The sequence below is a fragment of the Pan paniscus genome, chromosome 4 (assembly GCF_029289425.2).
Source record: "Pan paniscus chromosome 4, NHGRI_mPanPan1-v2.0_pri, whole genome shotgun sequence".
Lineage (NCBI taxonomy): Eukaryota > Metazoa > Chordata > Mammalia > Primates > Hominidae > Pan > Pan paniscus.
The window spans coordinates 127,030,221-127,046,646 of NC_073253.2; the positions used below are offsets into that span (position 1 = coordinate 127,030,221).

Genomic DNA, 16,426 nt, shown 5'->3' on the forward strand with positions numbered 1-16,426 from the left:
TCAAGAGAAGTGGCTGCCACATGCTTCATCAAGAAAAGGTAACTGCAGTCTGAAGACCCAAGAAGGACATTATAGCCTGAAAGCAAGCAGCTGGGTTACCTGTTAGTTATGCTTCATGAAAATAGTCTAAATAGCCATGAAGGACATTTAACTAGGATGGAATACGGGGCTTTCTGTTTTAAAAAGTGACAATTGCATGTTTCTTCTTTCCTTATTTGAAACAGAGTTTTGCTCTGTCACGTAGGCTGGAATGCAATGGCATAATCATAGCTCACTGCAAGCTCGAACTCCTGAGCTCCAGTGATCTTCCCTCCTCAACCCTCCCCATGAGCCAGGACTACAGGTGCATGCCACCAGGCCCAGCTAATTTTGAGAACTTTTTAGTAGAGACAAAGTCTTGCTACATTGCCAAGTTGATCTCAAATTCCTGGGGTCAAGTGATCCTCCTGCTTTGGCCTCCTAAAGTGTTGAAATTACAGGCATGAGCCACTGTATCCAGCCAACTGTAGTTTTCAAATTGCTAACGGATATTATTTTTCTGTAGCAAGAACTTCTATAATTACAGCACATGTACAGCAATCCTTCCATGTCTCAATGGTCAGCTTTTTAATTCGTCCTAGCTTTCTTTCCCTCGTTACTTTAAAAATTATCTACTTCTTCAAACTCCTTCCCTACCTCTTCTTCTCAGCATAAAACTTTTGTTTCCTAGAGTATGCACATGCATATATGCACATACACACAGTAGAATTAACCAGATTGGAACCCTTTTTTTTCCTATCACCCTGCTTCAAAACTTACTCTCTCATCCATCCTTGCCTCCTTCCTGCCTAAGCTGTCATGTTATTCCAGCCTTACAATGTGCTAGTGACTTATTAAAAAATCCTAAGTTCCTCCCTCCCTTCCAAAGTTAACTCTAAGTCAGCTAGGACCCCAATCCCCCATTCTTCTTCAAAAACCTCCTTCTATCAATTACTACTTCTAGTCTTTAATTTCATGCTCCTTATAAATTCCTTATTCTGTCAACACTTAAACACAATCAATTCTCTTCCACCACCCTCCATATATCTAATCCTACAGCAGTTCAGCAGTTCTCAAAATGTCATCCAAGGACCCGTTGGGTCCCCGAGACTTTCAGGGGGTCTGCGAAGTCCTCCATTTTCCAACTACATATCTGTGTGAGACAGGATTTTCTTGATACACTTCAACGAAAATAACATATCACAAAAGACTGAATACAGACGCAGATATGAGAATTTAGCTGTATCCTCATCCACAAATTAAGGAGATTTGTAAAAATATAAAACAATGCCACTCTTCTTACTAATTTTTTGGAGGCCTGTAATAACATAAAAGGGGGTATTAGTGTAATTTTTCAAGGATTTACTAAACATCCTTCAATTTTTTGGTTGTAATTTCTAATAAAGTATTTATCAGTAGTTGTAATCCACATAAACAAAAGTTCTCTGCAGTCCTCAATAATTTCTAAGTGTGTAAAGGGCTCCTAAAACCAAAAAGTTTGAGAACGACTGCCTGCATCTTGGACAAAAGTCCAAACTCTGAGTCGTCCCATTCTGATGTCTATTCTCCCCACTGAAACTGCTCATTTAGGCCACCAAAAGCCTTCCTGTTGCTTAATTTAGTCCATATTATTTTATATTACCTTATAGCAGTAATTGATGCTGATTATATTACACTGTAAACTTTTTTCCCATGTAACACACTCTCTGTATTTTTCCCCCTCAGTCTTAGTCTGTGTGCCTCTCTTCTCCTACCCCTTCTTTTTTTTTTTGAGACGGAGTCTCGCTCAGGCTGGAGTGCAGTGGCACGATCTTGGCTCACTGCAAGCTCCGCCTCCCGGGTTCACGCTATTCTCCTGCCTCAGCCTTGAGTAGCTGGGACTACAGGCGCCCGCCACCACACCCGGCTAATTTTCTTTTGTATTTTACAAAAGAATGGGGTTTCACCATGTTAGCCAGGATGGTGTCAATCTCCCGGCCTCGTGATCTGCCCGCCTCGGCCTCCCAAAGTGCTGGGATTACAGGCGTGAGCCACCGCGCCCGGCCTCGTACCCCTTCTTAGAGCCAGCATTCCCCAGGGTTCCATCTTCAACAATCTTTCCTTCTCATTCTTTACATTTCCTAGGTCATCCTCCATTCCCGTGCTTTCAATTATAATTTATGTCCTGATGATTCTCAAATCCACAGAAGATACAACTGGTCAACTTCTATTATTTTTAAATTATTAAACACTCATCCATTTTTATGTTAAAGAGAATACCCTACAATATACCTATCTAACTAGCTAACAACAATGGATTTCTTCACTTGGATATTCCAGTACTTCCAACTGAACATGCCTAAACCTAAAATCATCAATTCTGATTTCTTCTATTTCCCTTAGTGAATAGCACCAATATACATGCAATTAAACAGCCAGCAAAGTGCCAAACTTGATTCTTCCTTTTGCCTCACCTCTTCTATTTAATTAGCTAATCTGGTCCACTCTATGTCCCTTAGCGAATTTCTCAACAACTATCCCCACTGACACTAATTTACTGTAGGTAACATTATCTGTCATTTGGAGTAACATGATCAGCCTTCTAATATGGGCCTTTTCTCAATCCCACTTATCTGAATCCATTCCTACTGCAGTTAGAATATTCTTCTACAGATACAAATGTAATCTGTGTTGCTATATTCCAAAAATTCCTCTGTGGTGGCCTCGAGAATATATCTCAAAGATCTCCAACTATAAAGAGTATGTTGATTAAGAACACCTGCTGAAATCTATTGCCACATTTGTGCAAGGACACATAGCTGATAGGCTGCTCCCAGCCAATGGCCGAACACAGTAGGTATACAAAGGCAGGCCCATTTTGGGGAGACATGGGACACTTCTGACAACCAACTTTGACTCAAATACTTCCCAGGGCCTTGCTAACCCTCCCTTGAACTGTATAGCGGGCTGAGACACTTCCAGTCAACATTCTATCCCTCTCTCCTTCATTCATGGTCAGACTTACATCACAATTCGATGGGTCTCTCAGCCTTTCCCAGCATTTTCCTCATTTTCCATTACATAGTCATTTCCCCTAATACAATTGTTGCATGTTTAATCCTGTCTTTGGCAAACCGTTAAAAAAAACAGGTAAAGGGCCCGAACCAACACACCTGCACTGGTGCCCAACTACACTACACCAAGCATTAACTCTAAATTCCTCAGTGTGGCCTAAAGTGTGTTTTGTGATCTAGCTTTTGCTCCATTCTTTCTTTTTCATTAACTTTACCCCTACTCTGTGCTCCACACATACTGATTTATTCACATTCTTTCCATACTCTATGATCTCTTACCCCTAGGTCTGTGTACGTACCACTGCTTCTTCATAGAACATTTCTTTCCCTAACCATCTGGCTAATCCTTCAAGCTTAAGCCTCATGTCCTCAAGGAAGCCTTCATTGACTCTCCAGGACTGAATTGAGTGCTTCTCCTTATTTTAATCACACACTGCTTTTAACTCTAAGAATTTACTATAGTATACTGTAACTGTTGTATAACTTTTCTGACTTCCACTAACTATAAATCCATTGAGGCAGGAACTGTGTCTGGTTCACCACTGCATCTTCAGGACCAAGCAGAGTGCTTGGCATATTACAGGTGCTCACCACATACTTATTGATTGATTGACTGATTGATTGGAAATTGAAAGAAAATAAGAAATGGTAGACACACACAAAAAAATCCTTGATTCACAATTAAAAGAGTGCAAGTAAATGTTGCTCATTATTTAAAGTCAGTAGTATGTAAAATGGATTTTCTACTCTATATTAAAAGTGAAGACAAGTATATCTAACCTCTATAGTATAATTTACCTTTATAAGTAATAATGGATTTGTGTTGTTAAAATGAATTCCTTTTGGCTGGGGCACGGTGGCTCACACCTGTAATCCCAGGACCTTGGGAGGCTGAGGTGGGTGGATCACCTGCGGTCAGGAGTTCGAGAACAGCCTGGCCAACACATCAAAACCCTGTCTCTACTAAAAATACAAAAATCAGCCGGGTGTGATGGCGCGTGCCTGCAGTCCCAGCTACTTGGGAGGGTGAGGCAGGAGGATCGCTTGAACCCGGGAGGCAGAGGTTGCAGTGAGCTAAGATCACGCCACTGCACTCCAGCCTGCGTGACAGAGTGAGATTCCATATCAAAAAACAAAAACAAACAAAAAAAACCCATAATTACTTTCAACTTTCAACAAGCCCCTTGAGCTTTGAAAAGTATCAAATTATAAAGAAAAGAGATTTCATTATTTCTTTGTCGCATTTTTCCTTTATTAAAATCAATGAAGTAATCAAGCGAGTTAAGAAAATGCAGAACTTCTATTTTTCTATAACACACACACATTATAAAGTATATGCCTAACACTATGACTAGCCCACAGTAATAGGTGTTTTATAAGCGATTGCGCATTTGAATAAACACAAATTATAAAAAATAAATAATAGGATGTCATACAGTTCAAGTTGGAAGAAAAAACTTTTCTACTAATATATAACAAATATTTATTAAAATTAATTATAAATAAAAGTTCTTACTAAACAGAAAATGGAAGAAATATTAATACTATTCTAATTGCTATCCCATTCCCTTGGCTACTATATAGCTTTTTATGCACCAGAAATATCGCAATACAGCAGCAGTTCAGTTGAGCTGTCTAGAAAAAATGACCAGAAATTTTAGAAAGTCTGTCACTTTAAAATGTGGTACTTAAATAACAACAATCAGCTAACCAAAGTACTAAATAAATTGTTATTCTAATAAATCTTTTAAGAAACATCAAATTTGAACATCTGCTCATCTGAGTTACAGGTCACAAAAACAAGCATCATTTTAAAATAACTTTTATGGTTATGGAAGACAGAAGGAAGAAGGTGTAATAGTCTTCCTCAGCTGAAATAGCCAAAAGAACTACTAAGGGCTTTTCTTATCACTGACACCTTTCAAAGATGCATCAAATTTAACAACGAAAAACAATGAAGACAAATTAGATATATCTACAGCAGTACTCTTTATCAGATACAAAATAAATATTGTGTTCAAATATATGAAAAATATGTTTTCCAAATAAATGTTATACATACTGGCAATTTAAATGCCTCTTCCACTTACAGTATTTGAAATTCTTTGTTATCATGACAGATCTGCATTATTAAGGAATAACTTCAAAAAACACTTGTTACCCTGCTAGTATTTTTTAAACTTATAAAATCAAAGGAACCATTTACCTATATTTCCAAGCAGTCCATTAATAACTGTGTTATTATCAGCCTTTAATGTATTGTTGTCCTGATTGATGAATTCAAGACTATCTTGTAGCCTATGGAGGGTGAGAAGAAAATTAATTCCAAATTCATTTTATGGTTTAAGGACAATTCTTTGTACATCCTGATGAAATTTTAAGTGCAAAAACAGTTTCTTCCTATTAGCATTACAAATTAACTAACATAATCATTTAAATCAGAGGTTGGTAAACTATAGCCTGGAGTGCCAGATCTAATCTGCTGCCTCTTTTTGTAAATAAAGTTTTATTGGAACACAGCCATGCCCATTCATTTATATACTGTGTATGAATGCTTTGATGCTGCAACAGCAGAGCTGAGAAACTACAACCCATTGTCTGGCTCACAAAGCCAAAAAAATATATATATATATATTTTTTATTATTATATTTTAAGTTTTAGGGTACACGTGCACAATGTGCAGGTTTGTTACATATGTATACATGTCCCATGTTGGTGTGCTGCACCCATTAACTTGTCATTTACATTAGGTATATCTCCTAATGCTATCCCTCCCCCCTCAGCCCACCCCATGACAGGCCCCAGTGTGTGATGTCCCCCTTCCTGTGTCCATGTGTTCTCATTGTTCAACTCCCATCTATGAGTGAGAACATGTGGTGTTTGGTTTTTTGTCCTTGTGATAGTTTGCTGAGAATGATGGTTTCCAGCTTCATCCATGTCCCTACAAAGGACATGAACTCATCCTTTTTTATGGCTGCATAGTAGTCCATGGTGTATATGCGCCACATTTTCTTAATCCAGTCTATCACTGTTGGACATTTGGGTTGGTTCCAAGTCTTTGTGCCAAAAAATATTTACTATCTGGATCTTTAAAGTAGAAGTTGCTGAACCTGATTTAGATTACAAACAAGGTTTCCCCTCATATTTTAGACCTAAAAATATTTTCTAATTATCTGTTAGGGAGAGGTGGAAGCTAGGAGGAAGAAGAGGAGAATAAATCGTTAGGCAAATATCCAAAAACTATCTTTATTGTAATATATTACAAATAACCTATATCACTTCTTTTAGTGTCTCTTTCAGGATAAGAAAAATAAAAGTACTTTATGCTTTTAGTGCAAAATATCCTTTCTAGAGATTTTAGGAATTATCAGAACTTAGAAAAGGTGAAAAAACTCTGGTGATTATGGCTAACATCAGTGATTCCAACATGGAATCTTTAATTTCTACTTTAGTAGATCTCTAATTTCTACTTTTAAAAATCAGTATTTTTGGCTTCAAGATTTTTTAAGGCATCCATAATATTTTAAAGGATACCTCCCACGGCCGGGCATGGTGGCTCATGCCTGTAATCCCAGCACTTTGGGAGGCCGAGGCAGGCAGATCACTTGAGGTCAGGAGTTTGACACCAGCCTGGCCAACATAGTGAAACCCTGTCTCTACTAAAAATACAAAAAAAAAAAAAAAAGTCAGCCGGGCGTGGTGGCCTGCGCCTGTAGTCCCACCTACTCTGGAGGCTGAGTCAGGAGAATCGCTTGAACCCAGGACAGAGGTTGCAGTGAGCTGAGATCGCGCCACTGCACTCCAGCCTGGTGACACAGTGAGGCTCCATCTCAAAAAAAAAAAAGACTACCTCCCACTTTCCTTCCAAAGAGTTACAGGTATTAGAAACTTAGCTAATAAAACTCTTCCAAACAGGTCTTTTTAAGGCATTAACAATTAATGGGGGCTCTACAGAATTTCTGTTGTCTGGAGTAGTTTCCTTGCTGCCTTTGACCTTGGGTTACCCCCAGGGGCTCTGACTAGCCAATGAGTCTTGCTCTGATATGGCACCTGCAAAATCTCTCTCTGGGGTCTTCCACTGCCTAACTTTAGCCCCAGTAATTTACTAGGTTCTGGCACATGGCCCATGATCCTGACACCAGGCCTGCCTTTGTTTCAGCTTCACTATTCTAATCTTTGCATTAATAGCTTGTAATACCCTGGTGGCTATCATTATATAGTGTATATGTGCAATATCAGTATGGCTGACCTAGGTCAGTCCTGTCTTTAGGGTTAATTTCGTAGGGGATCTGAAAATTGAAGAGCACCAACCCTACAGATTGTGGTAACTCAGGTAACTCAGCGTGGTACCGCAAAACTGAAAATCAGCATGTTGCCCTAAGACGGAAATCCATTCAACATTCTACTTCCAGATACTGCTTCTAGCAATTCACAGAAACAGAAACCACATCTCATGTTTCTCAACTAAACTCAATTGAGAGTGAAATCTGGCTTCCATGAACTTTTAAACTTAAGGAAAGACAGAAAATCTGAACTTGTGCTGCAGTCCTAAAAGCAGTTTGTTAGTTTTCATACTTTGCACATCTAAAGTAATACATTTCCCCCTGTATCCATAAGCACTTACGTATTGAGACTCCCACAAATACTGCTGCCAGTCCGAGCAGTAAACACTTTGCTGAGCATGAGCTGTGGAGGGGAACTATGAAGAAAAAGAGAAAGAGAGAGACCAAAACTAAAATATAATGACCTTTTGGATTTATTATAAATAAAAATGTGTAAGTCACAGAGGTTTCACAGCATAGCTGCAAGAGCCATGAAGTAGCATTAAAACCATAGAACATGTTAAATGGAGTATGACAAGCTCAATCTGAGTGAAGATCATATAAAATTATCTCTAAAAAAACAAAAATATCTAAAAATGGGACTCGTTAAAAAAAAATCAGAAAACCTCTCACCGAATCTGATGAATTTTTAAGGTGGATCCTTTGTAGCTCATTGCTACTGAGCCAAACATCATCTCTCCAAGCATATTGGCATCAGAAGAGCACCGAGAACCCTAAACAATAACCACATATTAACAAACTGTGTTAATTAAAAGCTTATGACTATTTCATATGTTGATTTTTATTAAAAATTCTTGATATAGTTATTCTACATTAAGAGTTGTAATTCTACACTGTATACGCTGTTCTGCAACTTGATTTTCTTCCTTTTAAAATGCTTTCTTGATGTAACCATGTTGTTACACATAAATTTGACTAATTCCTTTTAAGAGCTGTACAATATTTTATTGTATGAAAATACTACAGTTTGTCAGAACAGTTCCCTTTACTCATGGGCATTTAAGTCACTTCCAGATTTTTGCTATTACCAATAATGCAAAAGTAGGCATTCTTAACCACATCTTATGCATACGCAATGCTTCTCCAGGATAGATAATAAGTGAAATTCAAAGAATATGCAGAATAATTTTTACTACTCCTGTTGTATATAAGAAGCATCCATAAATGGGGCAATTTATATCTATTTTGTATTTCTGTAAAGACATATCTGTGATCTACAGTTTCAATACTATGCCTATGAAAATCCTAATGGCATTTTTTACAAAAACAGAAAAACATATTAAAATTCACATGAAACCACAGAAGACAACAACCTTCTTCTTCAAGAAGCAGCAGCCAAATCAACCTTGAAAAAGAACAAAGCTGGTGGGCATTACACTTCCTGATTTCAAATTATACTACAAAGCTACAGTAGTGAAAACAGTAAGGTACTGACATTAAGACAGACATATAGACCAATGGAACAGAACAAACAGCCCAGAAATAAACCTACATGTATACAGTCAACTTATCTTCAAGAAGGGTGCTAAGAATACACAATGGGGACAGGATAGTATCCTTAACAAATGCTTCTGGGAAAACTGGATATCCACATGCGAAAGAATAAAACTGGTGTCCTATATCATGCACAAAAATCAACTGAATATAGATTAAAGGCTTACATGTATGACCTGAAACTGTAAAACTCCCAGAAGAAAACAGGAGAAAAGCTTGATGACATTGGTCTTAGCAATAGTTTCACAGATATGACACCCAAAGCACAGGTAACAACAGCAAAAACAGACAAGTGGGACTACATCAAACTAAAATGTTTCTGCACAGCAAAGAAAATAATCAAGAGGGCAAAAAGATAAAATATGGAATGGGAAAAGATAAAATGTGGAATGGGAAAAAATACTTGCAAACCATGTATCTGATAAGGGATTCGGCTTCAAAATGTACCAGAAACCCCTACAACTCTATAGTAAAAACTAATAACGCAATTAAGGTCTTGAATAAACATTTCTCCAAAGAATTCATACAAATGACCAACTGATACAGGAGAAACGCTCAACATTTCTAATCAGAGAAATGTAAATCAAAACCACAAAACCTGTCAGGTTGGCTATAATCAAAAAAGCAAAGACAAGTGGTGAGGATGTGGGAAAACTGGAGCCCTTGCACATTGTTGTAGGAATGCAAAATGGTATTGTACTTATGGAAAACAACATGGCAAGTCCTCCAAAAATTAAAAATAGAACTACCATGTGATCTGGCAATTCCACTTCTGGGCATTTTCCCAAAATAATTAAAATCAGGATCTCAAAGAGATGTTAGCACTCCTATATTCATTACAGCACTATTCACAATAGCCAAGATGTGAAAATAACCCTAAATGTCCACTGACAGATGCATGGATAAATGAAATATAATAAATACATAGAATGAAACACTATTCAGTTTTCAAAAAGAAGAAAATTCTGCAACACGCAACACGGATGAATCTTAAGGACGTTAGGCTAAATGAAATAAGCCAGTCACAAAGAGATAAATACTGCATGATAAGATAAATACTCCACTTATATGAGGTATTTAAAATAGCCAAATTTACAGAATCAAAGAGTAGAATGGTAGTTACCAGGGGCTGGGGTGAGGGGGAAATGGGGAGTTACTAATCAATGGCATTAAATTTCAGTCAAGCAATTTGAATAAGCTCTAGAAATCTATAGTGTAACACTGTACATGTAGAAAACAATTCATTGTAAATTTAAAAATTTAAGAGGGTAGATCTCATGTTCTTCCCACAATTTTTTTTTAAAGACTTCCTTGAGGCTAGCGCGGTGGATCACGCTTGTAATACCAGCATTTTGGGAGGCTTAGGCGAGAGGATCACAAGGTCAGGAGTTCAAGACCAGCCTGGCCAACATGGTGAAACCCCATCTCTGCTAAAAATACAAAAAATTAGCTGGGCATGGTGGTGCACGCCTGTAATCCCAGCTATGCGGGAGGCTGAGGCAGGAGAATCGCTTGAGCCCAGGAGGCAGAGGTTGTAGTGAGTGGAGATCACGCCATTGCACTCCAGCCTGGGCGACAGAGAAAGACTTCCTTGAAACATTATAATGTCTTGTTTCCAAAGAACCTCCTGATTAAAAAGTTATTCTCTTTCATTATTCTTTGTCTTCACAGGAGTCAGACAATAGTTAAAGATTGAGCTTATCCATTTGGTTACTATTTAGATATCATGGCAAATATCACTTTTTACCTACCAAGTATCTATTCTCTAATTCTTCCTCATTTTTTGAAGTTCAGTTTGTTTTAGGGCAGTAATGTGCACAACTGAAAAAAATTTCATTTCACAGCCTCACTTGAAGATAGGAGATTTAGAATAATTTTTATACTTAAAAGATCAGTGTTATGGTTGAAGTAGCAATTTTCAGAACTATTCATTTACATGCATTTGACACAGGCCTGGTCAGTAAGATGTAAATGGAAGTCACTACAGATGGAGATGTCATATTATAACAACAATGCAACAAGTACACACTAACTCTAAGTAGAAAGATAAGGGAACCATGGTCTCTGAGGGTATCTTGAAGCCCAGTATCATACCTAGATAGTACACTTTTAGGGTTATCATGTATGTCAGCAACGCAACCCCTAATTTGTTTAAGCCACTGTTTAGAGAGTGTCCCAATACCATTCTTAACTGATGCAATTATATAAAATCAAAAAATAAATGGTTTCTAAAATATTTAGGAAAATTCTAATAACCATATAGTGAAGAGAATCCCCATTTTACAACTGGAGACCAGGATATACAGCTGCACACTGTTTTTTGTTTTATCATGTGACTCTTTTACTCCTTTATCTCTTTACTACCTATCTTAAATTGTCCTATTATTAGGGTTAAGATAATCCACGTTTAAATATTTGTACTTTTCTTTAAAAAGACACCTTCAAGTAGCAACACATTTTTTAATACATGGCTATTTTTATATCAGTTTCACATTTTTTTGAGATGAAGTCTTGCTCTTGTCGCCCAGGCTGGAGTGCAATGGCACAATCTTGGCTCACTGCAACCTCCGCCTCCTGGGTTCAAACAATTCTCCTGCCTCAGCATCCCGAGTAGCTGGCAATACAGGTGCGCACCACCATACCCAGCTAATTTTTGTGTTTTTAGTAGAGACAGGGATTCACCATTTTGGCCAGGATGATAACGATCTCTTGACCTCGTGATCCACCTACCTTGGCCTCCCAAAGTGCTGGGATTACAGGTGTGAGCTAACTCGCCCAGCCCACAAAGTTAATTTTTAAGAAAAAGTCATTTCTGTCATACCTAGGTTACTAATATACAAAGCAACTAATTTATTCTTGAGATTTGGTTAAGATCAAATTTTTATTTTAAGACATAGAGGCTTGGGTACTGAGAACAACATTTCAGAAAAGGAGCAGAAAAAATTTTTAATGATAAAATAGCTATTTAAAAAATCAATGCCAGTATTACTTGGCAACCTAAATTACTTCTGGCTAATGACAGACATGGCAGCCTTCCCTTATAAGCTCATTTTTACCATAATGTGTCTAACTCCATTGTTATTTTGACTGAATTTCTTATTTCTTGTATTAAGCAAGCTATACAAATTTAAATACCAAGGCATTTATTTATAGATTTTACTATTATACAAATAAAATAATCCCCAGAAAGCAAAATACAGTAAAAATATTAATAAATTGCTATGTGAATTTTATGACACCATATAGTTTACTACTAAGGTTCTCTTTGTCCGTTCTAACATATACTAAATAGTTACCATGAATGTGACTGGCAAGGTAAGTATTTTAATGTGACATAATCTACAATGAAGCTTATAATTAAAAGGATGCTATTATCATTATTGTCTATTTTAAAATCCCTTATTTAAAAGGTCTATTCTAAGTACTCATTCCTGGAAGCTAATAATCTGTTAAACCCTGTGTAACTCAAAGACAATGTTCCACTTACCTGAAATTATATACATTTAAAAAAAAATTATTATTATGCTTTTTAGTTCTGGGATACATGTGCAGAATGTGCAGGCTTGTTACATAGGTATAAAAGTGCCATGGTGGTTTGCTGCATCCATCAACCTGTCATCTACATTAGGTATTTTTCCTAATGCTATCCCTCCCCTAGCCCCCAACCCCCCAATAGGTCCTGGTGTGTGATGTTTCCCTCCCTGTGACCATGTGTTTTCACTGTACAACTCCCACTTATGAGTGAGAACATGCAGTGCTGGTTTTCTGTTCTTGTGTTATTTTGCTGAGAATGATGGTTTCCAGCTTCATCCATGTCCCTGCAAAGGACACGAACTCATTCTTTTTTATGGCTGCACAGTATTCCATAGCGTATATGTGCCACATTTTCTTTATCCAGTCTATCATTGATGGACATTTGGGTTGGTTCCAAGTCTTTGCTATTGTGAATAGTGCTGCAATAAACATACATATCCATGTGTCTTTAAACTAGAATGATTTATAATCCTTTGGGTACATACCCAGTAATGGGATTGCTGGGTCAACTGGTATTTCTGGATCTAGATCCTGGAGGAATTGGCACACTGTCTTCCATAATGGTTGAACTAATTTACACTCCCACCAACAGTGTAAAAGTGTTCCTATTTCTCCACATCCTATCCAGCATCTTTTGTTTCCTGACTTTTTACTGACTGCCACTCTAACTGGCGTGAGATGCTTATCTCATCATGGTTTTGATTTGCATTTCTCTGGTGACCAGTGATAAAGAGCTTTTTTTTTCATGTTTGTTGGCCGCATAAATGTCTTCTTTTGAGAAGTGTCTGTTTGTATCCTTCACCTACTTTTTGATGGGGTTGTTTGTTTCTTGTAAATTTGTTTAAGTTCCTTATAGATTCTGGATATTAGCCCTTTGTCAGATGGGCTAATTGCAAAAGTTTTCTCCCATTCTGCAGGTTGCCTGTTGACTCTGATGACAGTTTCTTTTGCTGTGCAGAAGCTCTTTAATTAGATCCCATTTGTCAATTTTGGCTTTTGTTGCCATTGCTTTTGCTGTTTTAGTCATAAAGTCTTTGCCTATGCCTATGTCCTGAATGGTATTGCATAGGTTTTCTTCTAGGGTTTTTATGGTTTTAGGTCTTACATTTAAGTCTTTAATCCATCTTGAATTGATTTTTGTATAAGGTGTAAGGAAGGGATCCAGTTTCAGTTTTCTGCATATGGCTAGCCAGTTTTCCCAACACCATTTATTAAATAGGGAATCCTTTCCCCATTGCTTGTTTTTGTCAGGTTTGTCAAAGATCAGATGGTTGTTGATGTGTGGCATTATTTCTGAGGCCTCTGTTCTGTTCCATTGGTCTATGTATCTGTTTTGGTACCAGTACCATGCTGTTTTGCTTACTGTAGCCTTGTGGTATAGTTTGAAGTCAGGTAGCATGATGTCTCCAGCTTTGTTCTTTTGGCTTAGGATTTTCTTGGCTATACAGGCTCTTTTTTGGTTCCATATGAAATTTAAAGTAGTTTTTTCTAATTCTGTGAAGAAAATCAATGGTAGATTGATGGGGATAGCATTGAATCTATAAATTACTATAGGCATGATAGCCATTTTCACGATACTGATTCTTCCTATCCATAAGCATGAAATGTTCTTCCATTTGTTTGTATCCTCTCTTTTTCCTTGAGCAGTGGTTTGTAGTTCTCCTTGAAGAGGTCCTTCACATCCCTTGTAAGTTGGATTCCTAGGTACTTTATTTTCTTTGTAGCAATTGTGAATGGGAGTTCACTCATGATTTGGCTGTTTGTCTATTACTGGTGTATAGGAATGCTTGTGATTTTTGCACATTGATTTTGTATCTTGAGACTTTGCTGAAGTTGCTTAACAGCTTAAGGAGATTTTGGCCTGAGACAATGGGGTTTTCTAAATATACAATCATGTCATCTGCAAACAGGAACAATTTGACTTCCTCTCTTCCTATTTGAATACCCTTTATTTCTTTCTCTTGCCTGATTGCCCTGGACAGAACTTCCAATACTATGTTGAATAGGAGTGGTGAGAGAGGATATCCTTATCTTGTGCTGGTTTTCAAAGGGAATGCTTCCAGCGTTTGCCCATTCGGGATGATACTGGCTATGGGTTTGTCATAAATAGCTCTTATTATTTTGAGATATATTCCATCAATACCTAGTTTATTGAGAGTTTTTAGCATGATAGGGTGTTGAATTTTATCGAAGACCTTTTCTGCATCTGAGATAATCATGTGATTTTTGTCATTGGTTCTGTTCACGTGATGGATTACATTTATTGATTTGCATATGTTGAACCAGCCTTGCATCCCAGGGACAAAGGCGACCTGATCGTGGTGGATAGGCTTTTTGGTGTGCTGCTGGATTCAGTTTGCCAGTATTTTATTGAGGATTTTCCCATTGATGTTCATCAGGGATACTGGCCTGAAATTTTCTTTTTTTGTTGTGTCTCTGCTAGGTTTTGGTATCAGGATGATGTTGGCCTCATAAAATGAGTTAGGAAGGATTTCCTTTTTTTCTATTGATTGGAATAGTTTCAGAAGGAATGGCACCAGCTCCTCGTTGTACCTCTGGTAGAATTTGGCTGTGAATCAGTCTGGTCCTGGACTTTTTTTGGTTGGCAGGCCATTAATTACTGCCTCAATTTCAGAACTTGTTATTGGTCTATTTAGGGATTTGACTTCTTCCTGGTTTAGTCTTGGGATGGTGTATGTGTCCAGGAATTTATCCATTTCTTCTAGATTTTCTAGTTTATTTGTGTAGAGGTGTTTATTGTATTCTATGATAGTAGTTTGTATTTCTGTGGGATCAACACGTTTCTTATTGTGTTTATTTGATTCTTCTCTCTTTTCTTCTTTACTAATCTGGCTAGTGGTCTATTTTGTTAATCTTTTCAAAAAACCAGCTCCTGGATTCATTGATTTTTTGAAGGGTTTTTTGGGTCTCTATCTCCTTCAGTTCTGCTCTCATCTTAGTTATTTCTTGTCTTCTGCTAGCTTTTGAATTTGTTTGCTTTTGCTTCTCTAGTTCTTTTAATTATGATGTTAGGGTGTCAATTTTAGATCTTTCCCGCTTTCTCCTGTGGGCATTTAGTGCTATAAATTTCCCTCTAAACACTGCTTTAGCTGTGTCTCAGAGATTCTGGTATGGTGTGTCTTTGTTCAAACTTACTTATTTCTGCCTTCAGTTTGTTATTTACCCAGTAGTCATTCAGGAGCAGGTTGTTCAGTTTCTAAGTAGTTGTGCAGTTTGAGTGAGTTTCTTAATCCTGAATTCTAATTTGATTGCACTTTGGTCTGAGAGACTGTTTGTTATGATTTCCGTTCTTTTGCATTTGCTGAGGAGTGTTTTACTTCCAATTATGTGGTCAATTTTAGAATAAGTGTGATGTGTTGCTGAGAAGAATGTATATTCTGTTTATTTGGGGTGGAGAGTTCTGCAGATGTCTATTAGGTCTGCTTGGTCCAGAGCTGAGTTCAAGTCCTGAACATCCTTGTTAATTTTCTGTCTTGTTGATCAGTCTAATATTGACAGTGGGGTGTTAAAGTCTCCCACTATTATTGTGTGGGAGTCTCAGTTTCTTTGTAGGTCTTTAAGAACTTGCTTTATGAATCTGGGTGCTCTTGTACTGGGTGCATATATACTTACAATAGTTAGCTCTTCTTGTTACATTGATCCCTATTGTTGCATTGATTCCTTTACCATTATGTAATGCCCTTCTTTGTCTTTTTGTTTTTCTTTAATATCTTTGCTGGTTTAAAGTCTGTTTTATCAAAGACTAGGATTGCTACCCCTGCTTTTTTTTGCTTTCCATTTGCTTGGTAAATATTCCTCTATCCTTTTATTTTGAGCCTATGTGTATCTTTGCAGATGAGATGGGTCTCCTGAATACAGCACACTCATGGGTCTTGACTCGTTATCCAATTTGCCAGTCTGTGTCTCTTAACAGGGGCATTTAGCCCATTTATATTTAAGGTTAATATTGTTATGTGTGGATT

The 16,426-nt window shown here is 37.4% G+C and overlaps 1 protein-coding gene across 4 annotated transcripts in view; it reads right to left on the reverse strand.

Annotated features, from left to right (window-relative positions):
- FNIP1 (folliculin interacting protein 1) overlaps window positions 1–16,426 on the reverse strand; it is a 148,672-nt gene that overhangs the window by 64,016 nt on the left and 68,230 nt on the right. For all 4 annotated transcript variants that reach the window (XM_003829326.5, XM_003829325.5, XM_063604216.1 and 1 more), the window contains exons 4-6: window positions 8,028–8,128; window positions 7,697–7,771; window positions 5,278–5,369 (exon numbers count right to left, since the gene is read on the reverse strand). In XM_003829326.5, the coding sequence (XP_003829374.1) occupies window positions 5,278–5,369; window positions 7,697–7,771; window positions 8,028–8,128 (268 nt within the window). The remainder of the gene's footprint in view (window positions 1–5,277; window positions 5,370–7,696; window positions 7,772–8,027; window positions 8,129–16,426) is intronic.